This window comes from Trichosurus vulpecula, chromosome 8 (genome assembly GCF_011100635.1).
Source record: "Trichosurus vulpecula isolate mTriVul1 chromosome 8, mTriVul1.pri, whole genome shotgun sequence".
In the NCBI taxonomy this organism is placed as follows: domain Eukaryota; kingdom Metazoa; phylum Chordata; class Mammalia; order Diprotodontia; family Phalangeridae; genus Trichosurus; species Trichosurus vulpecula.
Genome location: NC_050580.1, coordinates 109,976,313 through 109,996,701, shown reverse-complemented (window position 1 = coordinate 109,996,701; position 20,389 = coordinate 109,976,313). Strand labels below are relative to the sequence as shown.

The 20,389-nt window shown below is 37.2% G+C and overlaps 1 protein-coding gene across 1 annotated transcript in view; it reads right to left on the bottom strand.

The window, feature by feature from the left end:
* LOC118829600 (cilia- and flagella-associated protein 43-like) overlaps positions 1–20,389 on the bottom strand; it is a 168,140-nt gene that overhangs the window by 101,581 nt on the left and 46,170 nt on the right. The window contains exons 12-15 of the mRNA XM_036736553.1: positions 17,856–17,972; positions 16,177–16,257; positions 11,356–11,504; positions 63–166 (exon numbers count right to left, since the gene is read on the bottom strand). Of these exons, the coding sequence (XP_036592448.1) occupies positions 63–166; positions 11,356–11,504; positions 16,177–16,257; positions 17,856–17,972 (451 nt within the window). The remainder of the gene's footprint in view (positions 1–62; positions 167–11,355; positions 11,505–16,176; positions 16,258–17,855; positions 17,973–20,389) is intronic.

Here is a 20,389-nt window from a genome sequence, read left to right as displayed (position 1 = left end):
CCTCTTTGGAAGAAAGACTAGACAATCCAAATAAACAAATGCTAGCTATATGTGAATATTACCTGTGAATCCGAGAACCTTAAATGACTTCGAAGGCTTTGCATTTAAAATGAAGATATATCCATCAGAAGTTCCAGTTATCAAGTACTGACCCCTCTGGTCATAACTAAAATAAACAAACAAAAAAAAACCTGATTATACTTTTATCCATTGTAATCAAAGAATATCTCAAAGAGATTTTAGAGGTAATCTAGGCCAATTCTGGCCCAATGCCTAAATTGCTATACAAACATTCCCTGCAAATGGCCATCTAGCCCTGATTGAATGAATCTAATGGGTATTTACTATTAGGTCAACCAATTTAATAGAATCACAGGAGTCAAAAGGAACATCTAAGCCTAATCCCTTCTGTATGATTAGAAAGCTGAGGCTCAGAGAGGTTAAATTATCCAAACCAAGGTCTTTTGATTCTAAATTCGGTACTTTATCCTACGTAACACTACATTCCTGAGAGTTCTAATTGTTAGGAAGTTCTTCCTTACATCAGAATGGGTTTTATTGATGTGGCTATCCCCTATGATGATATAGATTACATCTGCCCTTCCTGTCCAAAGCTTGTTCATGGCTCCTCTCCAAAATTTGCCAAGGAAGGACCACCCAAAAGATGTAAATGCATTCTTTACTTTCCCCTGATATCAAGAAGATACAGTAGAGCACACAGGCTCTCTACCAGTTATTCCTTCTCATTACATGAGCAACCCATTTTCGTTTTTGATCATCCATTTCTTTGGTATCTTTTGCTACAATTCTTCGTCATAGTTCCTTATGTGTTTCAGCCTGCTCACACCCATCATATGCTTCTCCATTGCTCCTTAGCGCAGCCATATAACAATATTGATAAAAAAAACTGATATTAAAAGATAAACTTTTGTTTCAGGGAGAAATTTATGATAATTAAAGGAGCCTTTCAATTTCTAAGAGGCAACCCAACCCATTTTCCTCCTCTTTCAATTCTAGGCCCAAGTTGAAGTGTCTATCCCAGTTTTCTACACTGACAGATGAGCTCTATAAGTTCCAACTGCATTTCATAATCTAGACAGTAAGCATTCTCCATCCACTTGATTTTTCTTATGTATCTCATGTATAAGAATATGCAGTGTTCTGGGGCTTGATGCAATCAGCACAGGGTCATTAATAAACAGAAACACATGGAAGGCATGTGCAGCAGCTACACCCTGGTAAAACTGTCTCAGCAAATGGGCTAAACCAGGTTGAGGGTAACTGATAGGCCTCAAACCCACTGATGAGTTGGAGAATGTCTACCCAAAACATGTGAAGACTTCCCCTGACTAAATGGGCAAAGGAGAACAATTTGTTCCAATGGCTATGAAGACGGCTAAAGCAGGCATTGTAGAGAGCTTAGAGCTTGGTCAGGCATCAAAGACTCCAAGGTCATCCACTGCCTCCCAGGCCATCAACAATCATCTTTTTTCTGAAATGGTGAATTGTGTTTATTTTGGAAAACACAAATTGTTTCAAGGATATTGGCAAGAGCAAGAAACCCAAGTGAGGCAAAATAGAAAGTATGGCTGGGACCTATAATGCAGGTCTCTTCAATCTCTTTCCACACCCCAAGTCTTCCCTTGGGTATTCTGGAGATTCTTAGGAGTGCAAGAAAGGGGTGGGCTGTGAGGATCCAAGACGACTTTTCACTTGGGCAGAACATCTGATGATCTGGACACCAGCTTCCCATCTCAGGATCAACTATCCAGCAAAATTAAGCATAATCTTTCAGGGGAGGAAATGGATATTCAATGAAATAGGGGACCTTCCAGATTTTCCTGATGAAAAGACCAGAGGTCAATGGAAATTTTGATCTTCAAATACAAGACTCAAGAGAGGCATGAAAAGGTAAACAGGAAAGGGGGGAAAACATGTTATTCAATAAGGACAAACTATTTACATCCCTACACAGGGAGATGATAAACTCTTGAGAATTTTATCTTTATTACATCATATAGAAGGGAAATACATAGAGAGAGGGGGTGGGTTTAAGGTGATTTTATATGATGATAAAAAAACCTAATTAAGTGCTGAAAAAAGATTATAATGGGAGAAGAGAAAAGGAAGAGGCAGAAAAGGGTAAATTACATGACATGAAGAGGCACAAAGACATATTACAATAGAGGGAAAGAAGGAAAGGTGATGAGCATTGTTTGAATGGTACTCTCATCAGATTTGACTATAGGAGGGAATAACATACTCAGGTATAGAAATCTAACTTGCCCAAAGGCAGTTGGAGGAGAAAGGGGAAAGAAAAGGGAGGTAGGGAGGGAAGGAGGGATAGAAGAGAGGGAAGAAGTAGTAAGGGAAAAGGGAAAGAAAAGGGAAGGGGGCTGATAGAAGGGAGGGCAGATTGAGGGAGGTGGTGGTCAAAAGAAAGTCCTGAGAGGTAGAGGAACTGGACTCAAAATGAAGGTTTAGGATGGGTAAAGCATAGGGAAGAGTTAAAATGACCTACTATGCTCAGATAGAGGAATTTCAGAATTCTAAAGCATAGAATGTATACAGCTCATGGCAGGGACTGCTTCATGGCTTTCTGTGTATCCACAGCACCTAGCACAGTGAATGGAACATAGTAGGAACTTGGTAAATGTTTATTGATTGATCAATTAGAAGTGGAAGACTTGAGGTTGACTCTGGGCTCTAGAATGTGATACTCCCTATGTGTGGTTGAGATAGAGTAGGTGATCAAGGGATTTGAGATTGAAGAACTGGGAGGTTAGGGTATTTACATGTATTTAAATGACCCCTGCTTCAGTATTTGATAGTTTCCAGTCTTTAAATATGAAGTTTTATTTTGTTAAAGATGTTATTCAGTGCTCACTATGCCCAGTGCCAATTCTTCTCAAACAATATTCACCCAAAAAAATATTCACCATGTATAAACATGAAGCTTTTTTAAATTATAAGAATTGGCTTTTCTTATTCCTTATTCCTCATCTGTATTTTCCAATATTTTTTGCCACTCTCACCTATTTCCACCTTTGCATCAAAGTCACTGAATATCAAAGTATGTGCTACTTTCATTCAGAGGGTCTTTAGTTTTAGGATTTGCAAAATTTCTGTACCTCCTCAGTCTTCACAACAGTTATTGGTACATAAGCTGCAATGATTTTCATGGTGGCCTTTTTGTAGATATTTGTCATGACCACTAAAATACAAGCTGACTAAATATTCCACAAAATGATTTTTGCTGTTGCCTTTGGGTATAAAATAAAACCAACTCCTTTATTTGCCTCTCTCAGAAGAACATGTAAGTCAACCTTCCATTTATCTGTAACTTCATTTTTTTCTTCCGGTTTTGTTTGTTAACAAGAATGTTGAGTGTATGGAAGGGTGAGAAGGCAGGTAATCCTGCTTGGAAGAGGCTAAGAAGACTTCCTGGCATAAGATTTTTGAAGGAGTGCTCTGCTCTCTGCTTAGAAGCATGCTCAGACTTTCTGTAGCTGGTTATGGTCTGCTAACCCTGTGATGAGAAAATATACTATGGATTAGCAACATGGGCAAAACTGGATTACAGGTCAAACTGGTTGGTGCAGGCTTTTTTCTGGACTCCACTGAAGGATGAGTAGCTGTGAACCTCTTGGCGGGGAGACTATACAACCTCCCTCCCTCACCTGGAGTTTCATGAAGTTGAGAGCACATTACCTGATTGTTGCTTCTGTCACTGGTGTATATATTATTTTAAGTAAAGGAAATTAGTGTTGGCTACAACCTTGTCAACCTCAAAAGGTCAGGAGATAAAGTCACCAGGAGGTCTAGGAGTGAAGTTGGAGCTGAGATTTGCTGGAAGACAGTGAGGAACAGAATCCCAAGTGACCTGTCCAGATTAGTCCAGCAATAGCAGAGATGAAGACATCCGTCATGCTGCAGTTGGAAGTAAACTTGATGGGTCAAATGTAGAAACTTTACTAAGTCTGAGCACATTTTCCCCAGGGACTGGTAGGTATAGGGAGGAGTCTCCAGGTGTTGTATTTCTATTATGACTGTATCTTCTCATTAAATATACCTTTGTAAAAGCTAATTGATTTCAATTGTTGAATGAAACTGAAGTGCTAATTACTAGAAGCTAAACTGTGCGGGGAGGGAACATGATAGAATGGGACTTGGGCAAATGACATTAAAAAAATTACTCTTGGCCCCTCAAGAGTATCCCTGGAATCCTGAGGGAAATGCAGTGCAGTCTGGGGACCAGAGACTTACCTGTGAGAATGGGAGTTGGGATAAAGATCCTCAGAGCTATACACAATACGAGCTATATACAAGAATGATATGATTCAGTGCCTCTAGTGGTATGTCTATTAGTCAATAATTAAGGTTATAGAATGATTAAAAACTGTGTGGTACTTCATAACCTCTGTCCACCCTTTCTGTTACTCTGCCACTGTCACTAGAAAAGGAAAAGATTTGCAAAGGAATGAGGGTCATTTTGTATTTTTCTTTTGTTTGTGGATTACCATGGCCAAACATTTCATTATCGGATGGCCAGCTTATCTAGCTCTGTACTTATCTAGACTGGTCCTTGGAAAATGGACTGGTCTTATTGCTGGGACCTTTTTTGAAACCTACACGAACCTGCCAGAGTCTGTGCTTACTGACAGCTCTCAAGAACCCAGAATTATCTCTACTTAGTAGAGGCAGTAGAGTAGGACTTTGTAGAGTCATCTGAATTCTAATTTCTTTTATCTTCCACCTGTTTGTTCTAGTTCTCTGTCTTCTGAGACAATATAGACCCCACACCTCCTTTTCCACAGGAGTGGAACTCAAAATAGACTTAGAAATAATCCTGAACAAGTACATAAGTCAAAAGATGGGGAAAGAAGTTTTAAGTATTGGCCTCTCCTCGTGATAATGATTTTTAATGTTTCTTCCTTAAAAGTAGGATGGAGGAACTTGTCTTTGCATACTTTCAGGGGGCTATACCAACATGTTTTTTGATATGATGGAAAAATTGCCATTACTTATCTTTATTCCTTTCACAATCATATTTCCTTGATTGAAGGGAGAGAGAGGGCTATTTACTAAATTACTAATTTAAAAAAAATTGGTTTTAGGAACTAACCCTCACCAGAAATGGATCCAGTCAGAAACTATGCATTAGCCTTTCAAGAAATGCCCTTTTAACTCAAACTTCTCCATGGAAATAAACATCATGGTCATGGTCATAATAATGATGATAGTGCTAGTACATGATAGATTTTTCTAGCACTTTAATAATAATTCAAATCTAAACATGCTTTGAGTTTGCAAAGTACTTTTCTCACAAAAACTCTGTGAGTAAAGTGGTTGTTGCTGTTCTTGAGTCATTTCAGTCATGTCCAACTCTTTGTGACCCCATTTTGGGGTTTTCTTAGCAAAGATACTGGAGTGGTTTGCCATTTACAATATCCCATTTTACTCATGAGGAAACTGATGCTCTGAGATGCTGACTTGCCAGTGGTCACAGAGCCAGGAATTTTTCTGAGGCAGTATTTGAAACCATCTCTTGAACTCAAGTCTAGCTTATTATCCATTAAGCCTGAAACAGACTCAAAGTAGATAAATGATTTTTCCATCATCATTCAAATCTGGCATTCTTTTCCTACAAGATAATGTATTTAATATCATGCTTAAGAGTCCTAGGGATCATAGAAAGAGTTGGGGAAGGACAGGGGAATCAAATCACCTTAGAATGATTTATAAACAAAGTCTGACACAGATGAAATCATTCTTTGACTGAGGGAGATTGGGAATGAACAAGGAGGTTTTGTTCTAGAGGCCTAAAGAAAAATGATGGACATGAACCCTACCTAGTATACATTTCCTAACTTGTACATTCTTCCTATTTTTAAATTAAATAGCTCTGTTTAATGTCATTACAGCTAAGATGTAGCAGAAGATGCCAGAAGCCTTAGGAATCTCTGGTGGCAGGATTTGGGTCAAGAAGATACTACATCCCTATTCTTGAGCTCAGAAACAAGGGATCATCTCAGCCAGAAGTCAAGTATAGGAATTCAATAGATTGAGGAAGTGCCTTGCTACAGATAGATGATGTACCCTGCTCTAAGCAAGGGACTGTATCCTTTACAACAGGGCTGTCCAACCTTAGGTTATCTTAGGGCAGCATGAAAATAAAATAATTATTAGAGGGCTGCACCCAGAATGAAAAATACAGTATACTAATATAATGGTTAACTTGTAATCTTACCTAAGTTAGGTTTAGCCCAGCTCTACAAAAAATCATGGTACCTTTAAAAGGTTTTACTGAAACAACAGACAATATATTTTGTTTTGCCATTTTAGTGAGAGCTCTGTGGTAGCTCGGCTTCGTTTACTAAAGTATTTATGTGAATTTCTATGCTCGTAGTAGCCAATCACAGTAAATTGGCCAAAGAATCATCTGTCAATGAACATCTGTACTTTGATTTAATAAATTTCATAGTTGAAAATATGCTTTTGCATAAATAGGTGCTTCTGAGTATCGAGCACATTTTCAGCCCAAAGTTCCTCAATTTTGGGTACCTATCTATTGACAGCAATTTAAAAAAATCTTCTCCTGTTTCACTTCTGTTAGTATAAAAAGGGTCAGCTTGCAAATCACACAAGTCCAACTGAAGGCTAGATTCTACATATAAAAAGTTGCCTCATAACTTCTTAGAAAGTGGGGGAACGCGTGTCATCAATACGACAGGCGAAGGTGCGAAGCGCGAAAGCAAACACAAAACAACAAAGCGACAAAACAACAGTATAAAGGTAGGTACATATCCTACAGAACAGATCCTACAGATTGACTGAAAATTCCATGTGATGTGTTCTGTCTGTAATACTGCTTAAAAACACCAAAGAAAATTAACATCAACAAAATCATTTATTAGTGATGGAATTAAAAAATCTAATATGCATTCCATGCAAATTATTATTTTATTTTTTTGCTTGTGAAAATTAAAACCCACAGGCGGGCCACATAAAATCACACTGTGGGCCGCGCTGCATTTTAGACAGCCCTGCTTTACAATGATTGAAGCTGATTACCTGTGAATTTAATGGACACCTTACAAATCACGCACATCAGTAATAGAGGAGGTTGATTACCCCTTCAAATAATGGCAAGAGACAACGAGGAGATAAAGATAATATCCAGGTTGGACACCTGGTAGACTGGGAGCATAGTGATGCCCTTGACAGTAATAAGGAAGTTGGGAAGTGGGAAAGGTTAGCAGCAAAGATACTAAGTTCAGTTTTGGACATGTTGAGTTTAAGATGTCTACTAGATATCCAGTTTGAAATATATGGGGAGAGGATACATGTAGTCCTGCAGAACTCTATAATCAGGGATCACAGAAGGAATTTAATTAGATCACCTGGGAGTGACTCTGTTATGCTTTGATAATCCCAAAAGAAGACTAGAAAAGGTAGGGAAAAGGAACATACTGGAAAAGGGGGAAAGGGAGAGGAACAACAGGGAAATTTTCTCATATAAATGAGTTATGCAGGGAGCAGCAGGCGGTATTAAGCAACACTTAAACCTCTCTCTCATATAAACTGGTCCAAGGAATGAAGACTACACATATGTACACACAGTTGGTTAGAGAAATACATCTTACAAATCAAAACAACTGGAGAGAGGAGTTAAGGAGAAGGTGTGGGTGGGTACAAGGGAATGTTAAGAGAGGTATCAGTAAGAAGCAAAACAACTTTTAAAAAGGGGTAGCACAAAAGAGAAGGAAAAGTATAAGAGAATAGGAGGGAAGGAAAGATACAATTATCAATCATGACTGTGAATGTGAATGGGATAAATTCACTTGTAAAAAGGAAGAGGATAGCAGAATGGATTAGAAACAACATTATGTTGTTTACAAGAAACATGCCTAAAACAAAGATATACATATAGTATAAAATAAAGGTCTGGAGTTGAATTTAATATGCTTCAGCTGAAGTATAAAAGGCATGGGTAACAATCATGATCTCAGACAAAGCAACAGCAAACACAGAACAAATTAAAAGAGGTACCATAGACAATAAGTCAATATCAATAATAAATGAATACAAATAACATAGCATCTGACTTCTTAAAGAAAAAGTTAAGTGAGTTATAGGGAGGAATAGAGAGTAAAACTATAATAGTAGGAGACCTCAATTTACTCCTCCCACAACTAGATAAATTTAACCATAAAATAAACAAAAAAGAAATGAAGGCCCTAAATAGAATTTTAGAAAAGTTAAATATGATAAATCTCTAGAGATACTGAATGGGAATAGAAAGGAATATAGGCATTTTTTAGCTATTTATGGCACCTTCACAAAAACCTAACAAACAAATGTGGAAAAGCCAAAATATTAATTGCATATTTTACTGACTATAATGTAATAAAAATTACTTTCAATAAACAGCCTTTGAAGAAAAAAAGTACAAACTAATTAGAAACTAAATAACTTAATCTTGAAGAATAGGTGGATCAAAAAACAAAGCATAGAAACCAAGAATGGTTTCATTACAGACAATTTAAAAATGAAGCGACATTCAAATTTGTGGGATGCAGCTAAAACAGTACTTCAGGGAAAATTTACATTTCTAAATGCTTCTATCAATAAAAGAAAGAACAGATTAATGAGCTAGGCATACAGCTATAAAACTAGAAAACCTACAAATAAAAATCCCCCAATTAAACACCAAACTAGAAATCCTGAAAAAACAAAGGAGAAATTAAAAAAAATGAAAGCAAATATACCAAGGAATTAATAAATACTATGAACTTATATTCTGAAAAAATCAAGTAAAACAAACTATCAGTGTCAGAGATAAAAAGGTGAATTCCCAACTAATGGAGAAATAAAAGCAATTATTAGGGGCTATTTCACCCAACTACATGCCAACAGAACTAACAATCTGAATGAAATAGATGAATATTTACAAAAACATAAATTGCCTAGATTAAGGGAACAAATAATAGAGCACTTAAACAGGTACTTTAATGCACTGTTGGTGGAGCTATGAAGTGGTCCAACTGTTCTGGAAAACAATTTGTAACTATGCCCAAAAAGCTATTAAAGAATACATACTTTCTGACCTAGCAAAACCATTACTAGGTCTCTACTCAAAGAAAAAGGAAAAGAACCCACACATACAAGAATATTTATAGCAAGTAACTCTTTCTTTAGTGGCAAAGAATTTGAAACTAAGGAGGTATCCATCAATTGGGGAATGGGTAAAAAAGTTATAGTATATGAAAGTGATGGAATAATATTGTGCTGTAAGAAATTATAAAGGTGGGAGGGGGTGGAGCCAAGATGGTGGTGTGAAAACAGGGACTTGCTTGAGCTCTCCCTCAAATCCCTCCAAACACCTGTAAGAAGGACTCTAAACAAATTCTAGAGATACAGAACCCACAAAAAGACAGAGTGTGTGTGTGTCACCAGCCCAAGATGGCCTGGATGGTTGCTGGGAAGGGTCTATCACACCATGCTGGGAGCGGATCACAGCCCAGTGTGGGCCGCTCCAGAAGATACCAGGCCAGAGTAGACTGGGCAGAGCAGGCCTCAGGGCCCTGAATCACTGAGCTGTGGCAGTTTCCAGACTTCTCAATCCATAAACACCAAAGACAATGGAACAGGTCAGTGTTGGACCGGGGTGAGAAAAGTACATGGTAAAGCCCCAGCCCTGGGGTGGTGGAGGTGGTTGCAGCAGCTGCAGTGGCTCCATGCCCACAGATGGTGGGAGGAAATCAGGTGGCTGATCAGAGCAGGAGTGCAGGGATCTCTTTCCTGGTGCTGAGGCAGGGTTCTCTTGTTTTGCCCTGCTTCAATCTGGGTCGCAGTCCTGGTTGGTGGTCCTAAGGGAGGAGGAGTGCTGGGGTGGCAGAGCTTGTGGTGGCTGTGGAGAGGGAGTCCTCCTGGTAGTTATAAAGCAGAAAGGAGTGCTTACACTCATAGAGCAGAGCACAGGCCAGGAGAGAAGTATCATACCACCTCAGAATAGAAATAGCTCTGAAAACAGCAGCACAAAAACCCTGAAGCTTGGGATAGAGCACTCTCCACTCTGGAAGCAGTCATACCCTGACAAAGAGCTCAAAGGTCAAGCAATTGGCTGGGAAAATGAGCAGGCAGTGTAAAAGGATTTAGATTATAGAATCTTACTTTGGTGACAAAGAAGATCAAAACATACAGCCAGAAGAAGTCAACAAAATCAAAGATCCTACATCAAAAGCCTCCAAGAAAAATATAAATTAGTCTCAGGCCATGGAAGAGCTCAAAAAGGATTTGGAAAATCAAGTAAGAGAAGTGGAGGAAAAATTGGGAAGAGAAATGAGAGTGATGCAAGAAAATCATGAAAAATGAGTCAATGACTTGCTAAAGGAGACCCAAAAAAATACTGAAGAAAAAAATAAATTATAAAGGTGACGGTCTCAGAAAAATTTAGAAAGATGTATATAAATTAATACAAAGTGAAGTGACAGAATCAGGAGAATAACTTATACAATAACCACAATATTATAAAGATAAACAACTTTGAAAAATTTAGGAACTCTGATCAATACTCTAATCAACCACAAATTGAAAAGACTAACAATGAAACATGCTATCCACTTCCAGATAGCTCATGGACTGAAAATACATATTGAAACATATATTTTCCTTTTTTTAAACATGGCTAATGTAGAAATTAGTTTTACTTGACTATATATATTTGTAACAGGTTTTGTTTTTCTTGCCTTCTCAATGTGGAGAGAGAGGAGCAAGGTGGGAGGGCAAGAATTCAGAGCTAAAAATAAAATAAAACTGAGTTACAGAAAGTTGATTCAATTAAAATTATGTAATGTTAGCCAACTGGGAATATATTAATCATTGAAAATAACACTAGTGAAATGCAATGTCAACATAATTTGACATAAAAATCTTTCTTGTATCATTGGAATAATTTTCAAAGGGAGATGTACTATTGCATCATGGCACCCATAAATCAATATCTGAGGCTATCAGAAAAGAAAAAAATTAGTATATTTGGAAATTTCTTAAAATTTAATATTAAAAAAGAGTAAAGTGTTAAATGTTAAAATGTTTCATTTAATGTTATGTTAATATTCATTTATTAATGTTTAATATTAATGTTAAATGTTTCATTAATAAAGAAAAATTATGACAATACGCTGAAAAATATGATAAACTCTACTAGGAAGAAACCTATTATGTCCCATTAATTATGGTGGCAAAGAGGTACTATGTCTATGTCATCAACCCAGAACCACTGATTCATGTTATTCCCAGCAAACATAGTACAAGGTATTACAAGCTGCACTCATTTCTGGTTATACTTACTGCACATGCTGTATTGAAGATTGGGTCAGGAAGACATTATGAACAACTTGAGGTAATTTAACATCAGTAACGTCAAGGAACTGGATATATCCCGCACTGGTTCCCAGAGCAGCTGAAAGCGAGGAGGGGCAGCAAGCCATATCATTTACCTAGTTAAAATGAAACCCCCAATTTTTAGCTGTAGCATAAACACACATCAGAACTCTACTCTGCCTTTGCAAAAGCTGAAGGGGCAAATAGGTGGCTCTGTGTTGCAATATAAACTATAAATACATGTAAAAAAAGAGGATATTAATACTTGTACTACCTGTCCCATAGGGTTATTGTGAGGATTCCATGAAGTAATATAATATGTTAAAGTGCTTTGTAAACATTAAAGCACTATGTAAATGTCATCTATTACTACTACTACTATTATTCTTGAAATGTGAATGCCTAAGGATTCTCACAAGGGTTTGGTATCCAAGACATATTAATACATAAGACTAATAGTCATTCCCTAATAGATAAATGGTCAAAAATATGAATAAACATTTCTCAAAAGAAGATTTGCAAAGTATTCACAACCATATAAAAATGCTTCAGATCACTAATAAGAGAAATGCACATTAAAACAACCTTGAGATTTTGCCTCACATCTTGCAAATTAGCAAAAATGACCAAAAATGGCAATAGTCAATGTTACAGAGGTTATGGAAGGATAGGTATACCAATGCATTATTGGTGGAGCTATAAAATGGTATAACCATTTTGGAAAGCAATTTGGAATTATGCAAATAAAGTGACTAAAATGTCCATACCCTTTGAAACAGACATACCACTGCTAAGTTTGTAAGCCATCAATAAGAAGAAAATCCTCACATGTTCCAAAATATTTACAGCAACACTTTTTTGTGCTAAGAATTGGATACAAAGTAGATACTCATCAATTGGGTAATGGCTAAACAAACTGAGGTACCTGAATGTAATGGAATTTTGCTGTATTGGAAGAAATGATGGGCTGAATTCACAGAAGCAAGAAAAGATCTATATGAACTAATGCAGAGTGAAGTAAGCAGAGTAAAGAAAACAACATACATAGCTACTACCACAACGTAAATGGAAGGAACAAAACACCAAAAAATCAAAAGTAAAGGTAACAAAATTATAAGCAGGACTCAAATGAAGAGCCGGGAAGACGTCTCCAATCTACTCTTTCATGGAGGTGGGAAGTTCATAGGTGTTTTATATTGCAGAGATTTTCAGAATTTTTCAATGTATAAATCAGTTGTGCTGATTCATTTATCCTCCCTAAAAAACTACTATTTGTTAATGGGTTGGCTTGGGGGATGGGCGTGGCACAGAGATAATTTGGGTTAACTACAGTGATGCGAAAAACAAAATATTAAGAAAAACTTATTTTAAAAAATAGAGACTATTCACTAAGAGCCTTGTCTTCTTCCTTTCTCCTCATCTCACATTATTTAAACATCTTCCCCCACTATATTCTCCTTCACTCTAGTCTAGGATCAAGAAGTGGACTTTCTCTTTGCCAAGGCAACCCCTTTATGTGCCCCCTTACTTACACTACTTATATTACTTTCTTCTTTTCCAGCAGATGGCCATTATCACTTCTCCTTTTTAAAAACTTCAATCTCTTCCTATCTACTGCCTCTAGCTGTTGTCTACAAGCATGCCCATGTTTCCCCATTTCAACAAAAACTTTCACTCGATTCAACCCTTCCCTGCTAGTACTCATCCTACATCTTTCCTCCAATTCTTGATTAAACTCTTTGAGAAAGTGGTCTACACTAAGCGATTCTCTTTCCTATTCTCTCATTCTCTTCTGAACCCCCCGTAATCTAGTTTATGAACCTCATCATTCAACTGAAAACCACCCTGTTCAAAGATACCAATGATACCTTGTCAAGTCAAACAGTCTTTTCTCAATCCTTATCCTTCTTGACCTCTCTGCAGCATTTGTTAATCATCTCTCTCCCTGTGGTTATTCTGGGCTTTCTAAGGTTTTTTTTTTTTTGACACTTCCCTCTTCTGGGTCTCTTCAGACCTGTCTCAATGCTCCTTCTCAGTTTCCTTTGCTGATTCTTTGTCCCTGTCACTCCCACCACCTATGGATGTTCCCCAAGGCTCTACCTGAGCCCTCTTCTTTTTGTGTCCTGTGCTACCTCATTTGGTGATCAGATCAGCTACTGTGAGTTCAATTATCATATCGTCACATAGATTCCCAGTTCTACATATCCAGCAGCAGTCTCTCTTGCAAGCTAGTTACACATCTCTGACTGCCTACTGGACATCTCAAACTAGCTGTTCCATAGGAATCTCAAACTCAACATGTCCAAAATAGAACTCATTCTATTCCTCCAAGCCCCACCAAACCCCACCCCCTTCCAAATTTCCCTATTACTATCAAGAGCACCACTATTATCCTATTCACCTAGGTTTACAACCTCATTGGCATCGCTGAATCCTCACTTTCACTCACCCCACATATCCAATCTGTTGGGAAATCATATTGTTTCCACCTTCACATCTCATATGTGTGTGTGTGTGTGTGTGTGTGTGTGTGTGTGTATGTCTTCTTTTCTGCAACCACAAAGCTGCCATCCAAGTTCAAGACCTCAGCATGTGTCACATGGACTACTGCAACAGCCTCACAACTGGTCTACCTCAAGTCTCTTCCCATTCCAATCCATTCTCTACTTAGCTACCAAAATGATTTTTCCAAAGCGTAATAGTCCTGACCACGCTCATTGAGTTCTAGTGACTCCCTATTACTTCTAGGATCAAATACAAACTCCACTGTTTTACATTTAAGGTTCTTTATGACTTAGTCCATTTTTCCCTTTACAGGCTTCTTATACTTTATTCTCCCTCATGCACTCTAAAATCCAGCTACACTAGGCTACTTGCTGCTCTTCATACACGATACTCCATCACCTCTGTGCCTTTGTGCTGGCTACTATACTCCAAGCCTGAAATATATTGCCCCTTCAACTCTAAATCTTAATTTTCCAGGCTTATTTCATGTCTCAGCTCAAACAAGGGCTTTCCCTGATCCCCCAGTTACTAGTGTCTTCCTCTCTGAAACTGCCTTCTGTCTCTCTCTCTCTCTCTCTCTCTCTCTCTCTCAGACTATTTACATACGTATGTATATAAGTATATGTGCATATATGTGTATATACACATACATATATGTATGTATGTATTCATAGGGAAGCAGAGCTTGAAATAGAATCCGGGTCTTCTGAGACTCAGAAGTCTCTTCTGAGTCTTTTCTACTATACTACATTTCTACTACACTATACTGCCTCTAGGGGCAGCTAGAGGGCTCAACAGACAGAGAGCTAGACCTGAAGTCAAGAAGACCTGAGTCCTAATCTGTCCTCAGCCACTTACTATCTTGTGACCCTGGGCAAGTCACTTAACTTCTGTTTGCTTTAATCCACTAGAGAATGGAATGGCAAACTACCCCAATATTGTTACCAAGAAAACCCCATGGACAGCATGGTCCATAGGGTCACAAAGAGTTGAACATGACCGAAAGACTGAACAACATACTGCCCTTTAACATAGATACTTATCTACCATGACTTGTATAATGTTCTAGTTGTTTCATGTGGGCATATTATTTCTTTAAACAGATAATAACCTAGAAGGCAAGCACTATGTCTTCTGTTTCTTTTTTATCTTCAATTAAGCACCTAGGAAAATACACATACAATAGGAGCTTAATATACACTTGAATGAATTAGTGTTTAAAAATTATTTTTGCAGGGTGACCCAGGTTAAGTCTTTTCCAATATGGAATTATAAAATAAATTATTTAAAAGCAGGCACCTGAATGCTTAAAAAAGAGAATGTGGGCTGCACTGCATAAGGAACCTAGTCTACTATTTAATCCCTTCTAGGATGTACACGTATAGTTCATGTAGTAGAAAAAATATCGACTATTGAGAGAAATGGCTCTTCTATATTGCTTCTGTTTCACCCATGCCAAAAAGGAAGAAAGCAGCGTGGTGCAGTAGACAGGACACTCAGTCAGGATTCAGACCTGAATTCTAGCTCTAACTCTCTATGGGATATTGGACAAGTGACTCCTCTTCTTTTGCATGCTGTACAATGAAACGATTGGACTAGATGATCTCTTTCAAATTTTAACGTTCTTTGATTCTAAACAGAAACAACCAAATGTCAAAACTGAGTCACAGTTAAATAGATCATGGAGATTTTCTGTCTTTGACAAATTTGAGTAATGAATTTATAATTGTAGTCTTTTTGTTGTGATTTCACTCCCTTAACCTTCATTCTCTAGCTTTTAGTGCTCTGTGATACTCCTGCTGAGGTGTAAGATTCAGTGTCACAGTCTACTTTCTGAACTGAGATCAGAATCTTATAAAGGGAAGGGACAGCATCACCTCTAATCACTGTCAGATTTTCATAATACCTACAACTGTGCCATGTACCCAATGGACATGAACAAAATATTAATAGAGACAAGAAATATATATATACATATATATATGTATAAAGAATTCTTTTACTTCTTCCTGATCTTGCTATAATTTGATATTATGCTCAATGAAATTTCATCTTTGAAACACTAGTAATACAGTATTATATCTTGGTGAAATACAAACAATGCTTTGAGTGGTATTCAATTGTACGATTTACATATGCTAAAGTTATTGCAAAACAGCAAAAGATAAATATATACAAACTGATAAACATGGGCATTTCTTGAGAAAATAAGATCATGTGAAAATGAAGAGACAAACATATTGCATTCAACATGAAAATTACCTACCCCTTAAGTATACATACCTCAGTCCTAAGGTTTAATGTGCTGACATGAGATCCACTCTCTAACAACCAAATGCGGATTTCTCCTAAAGTGGTTACTGACTTTAACACACAAGCAACAAAAAAAAGCATAAGCATAGCAACAGTTTTCTATGGAAAGTGAATTTTTTCCATATTTTGTTAAGAAAAGTCAGCTTCTGTGAAATTATAGCTTGAAAATGGGCCATGAGTATCATTTGTACAAATCAAAGACAATTCAATCAAGATGAAAATTTCAGGGCCAGCTAGGTAGCACAGTGAGTAGAGCACCAGCCCTGGAGTCAGAAGGACCTGAGTTCAAATACAGCCTCGGACACTTGACACACTTACTAGCTGTGTGACCTTGGGCAAATCACTTAAAACCAATTGCCCTGCCTTTCCCCCTAAAAAAAAAGATGAAAATTTCAACACCAACATTTATAATTTAAAGATGCATTAGACAATACGTTTACTACATGTTTAAAAGGCTTATAATAATTAAATATGTGATATTTTAAGCTAGAAATTGACAGATAATAGAACGAATTTTGCCCTATGAACATGTGTGGATTTTTTTAAAAATCCTGCCAGAGTTCTTTTTTTAAAAATATCAAAATTTGCTCCTATATTTTTACTCCTTCACAGAATCAGCACTAAGTAGAATTTCATTGAATTTGAGACCTGACACCTCTTTTAGACAAATATGAAGAAAAAGGGCTGAGAAGTGAATGTCTGACTAGCAACGTGATAAGATCAGTTACATAGCACCTTGCTTTAAGAGCTTGAAAAGAATTTTATTGGTTTGGACACTCCTTGAAAAATAGACAAGTTTCTTCTTACACAAGAGATTCTGCATTCCAAGAATTTCCTTTTGATTCCCTGAAATTTAAAACTAATTATATTTGTCATAGGATTTTGAGCTAGAAGGAACCTTAGAAATTGTCTAATCTAACCCCAACTTCCCCTCACCTCATTTTACAGAGATGAGAAAATAGAGGCACAGGAGAAATGAAGTAATGTGCTGAAAGTCACACAGCCAGCAAGAGGCAGAATTCAGATTTGGTTTCAAGTCAGGGCTCTTTCCTCTACACCACCATTGATGAGCTGGTTAGTAGAGCCTCTGAACAGTGAAATAAAATTTTTCAGCTGATCACAAGGACAGCATCAGAGCCACTGAAGGGAATAATCCACTAGCTACAATGTATCTGGCGGCTTGGTCCAAAGAGATTGGCCCAATATGTCAATGAGGATGTTTTCTTGCTTTCCCTATGATATACATATTTCAATAATTTCACTTAAAAATTTTTAAACCCTCAGATGTAAATGTATCACTCTGACTAGAGATAAATAAACCTTGTTAAATTTGCCGAATATTTAACTATTGCAAATAATATGGTGAAATGCCTTGCTTGCTTTTTTATTTTCAGGAACGAAATAGCATCAAGGTCTTAACAATGGGATAATATCAATTCACACTTGTTGAGGAAGATTATGGACTAATAAATTATAACTTCCAACCAAAATCTTCAAGATCTTATTCCTTATCACATACTTGGAAACACTTCATTCAGAGACAGTTTCCAATACTGATACATGGTTAAATTTTATTTATATTTAAGTGTTTACATTTTAAACATTTCAACTCTACTACATCCTGTCACAGATACGGGAAAATTCCTCACCATGCCATATTTGTTTCCAGGTGTGATAAAGTCAATTGCCTGTATATTGCCACCACGTGCATCCAAGATTGTTTTAACTTTTGGTTCTTCACCAAAAGTATAGGTGTAAACCGATCCCTGTAAAGCATATTTTTAAAATCATTTGAAAATAAATCATTTGCTATAACTTCTTAAGAAAATATAACATTGGATTTTCTTTTTTAACTTTGAAATAAATCTGAAAAAGGGGGAGAGGGTAATGTGACAAAGTGGTAAGCCCATGACTTCTCTTACAGATTACAAATTCAGATCTCTTTCAAAGAGCTAAGTCCGAAACTGAAGCATAAAAACTTCTATTTTCCTGAAAGTTCTAGTCACCAGATTTAACCAGGAATTTCCTTCTATTTTTAAAGATGGTAATAGTAGTAATAGTTGACATGTATGTAGAATTTTAAGATTTGCATGGTGATTCACATATATTATGTAATTTGAATCAGAACTATACAGCGAGATATCATATTATCCCCTTTTTACAAAATAAGAACCTTGCTAGCAAATATCAAAAGCAGAACTTAAACCTAGGTCTTCTGACTCCAAACTAAATGCTTTTTCTAATACACCACATTGCCTTTCATATATATATATGTGTATGTGTGTGTGTATATATACACGTATATATACACACACATATATACACATACACAAACATTATACATATATGTACATATTGTTGTTCAGTCATTTCTAACTCTTCATGACTCAATTTGAGGTTTTCTTGGCAGAGATACTAGAGTGGTTTGCTATTTCCTTCTCCAGTCCAGTTTACAAATGAGGAACTGAGGCCAACAGGGTTAAGTGATTTTCCTGGGGTCACGCAGATAGTAAGTGGCTGAGCCTGTATTTGAATTCAGGTCTTCCTGACTCCGGGCCCACTGCTTAATCCACTGTGCCGCCAAGCTGCCCCTTAAACACACACACACACACACACATATTAATCTGTTATTTCCGCTCAACAGAATAGAAGCTCATTTAGGGCAGGGATTGTTTTGTTGTTATCTTTGTACTCTAAGCAGCTCACACAGTGTCTGACACATGGTAGGTATACAATACAAGCTGGAAGAATTAATCAATGCCTATCCCTCTGTGTGACTGAGGTAGCATGAAACTGTAGGTTGTGGGATTTGAGGAGGATGATAAACTGGTAGGTGTTTGAGGAGATATTGACATAAATATTGAAGTCTCCAAAAAGCAAAGAAATTTGGGCATAGAGGAAGACTATAACCCATGAGCTGAATTCCTTGAAAAAGGAGGAAGAAAGTACCATGGGTCCAGTATACAACTAAACTAGATAGCACAGTTGATAGAACATTGGGCCTGGAGCTGGGAAGACCTTAATTCAAATACACTTGTTAATTGTATGACTCTGGGCAAATCACAACCTCAGTTTGTCTATTTCCTCAACTGTAAAATGGGGATAATAATAGCATCTAGAACACAGGGTTGTTTTGAGAATCAAATGAAATAATATTTTCAAAGCATTTAATACAATTCCTGACACATAGTAGGTGCTTAATAAATGCTTGTTTCCTTCCTTCCTTCCTTCATCAAGGATTCATTGATGGAACAAAGTCCCTAAGGGAATAGGATTATGGAGACGGAAGGAATTATCTGTGACAAGGAAAAGGGCTATCTTGTTCTCTCAGACAAGAGCAAAGAAGAAAAAGGTTGGTGAAGGAACACAGAAGTATAGAATAGGAAATTCAGGTGGATAGCATCAGTTGTCTCTGCAGAGTTGAGGGATGCCAAGCACAGCTGTGCTGACCAGACATGTCCAGGGTGGGGCTGCTGCTGCAGGAGAGAAGGAGCTAGCACATACCTGCTAAGTACAGTAGCGTAGGGCGAGGGACCCTGCTGGCTACGGGCCCTTACAGTTCCAGTTCCAAGGCAAAGAGGAGAGTGGCAGTGTGAAGCCACTGGAGGGACTACAGAAAGTAAGACCCAGGGCTCCAATTGTAGCTTAGGAATGGAGCCCAAGGTTGAGTCCTGGGACTGACCTCAGAAAATTACAGTAAGAAGGACCTGAGGCTTGAAGCATTATTCCCCATACCTTGGGACTAGAACTTGATCACACTAACAGCTGCTAAAAACAAAATAAAATAAAATAATAAATAAAAATGAGTAAGCAAAGGAGAAAGAACCCAACCATAGATAGCTGCCATGATAGAGAAGATACTGTTCATATTCAAAGAAAGATAATGGAGCTATAAAAAAGCCACTCCTTTTCCAATGAGAAACAACAAATAGTCCCAAGCACAAAAAGATGTCTTAGAAGAACTTAAAAAGGACATTAAAAATCAAATAAGAGAGATAGAAGAAAAATTAGGAAAAAAAATAAGAGTAATCCAAGAAAGCCATGAAAAGAAAGTCAACCAACTTGAAACAGAGAATCAAAAACTTAAGAAAACAATTTCTTGAAAACTAGAATTGGGCATAGGGAAGCTAACGACATTCTAAGACACAAAGAAATAATAAAATCAAAAGAATGAAAAAATTGA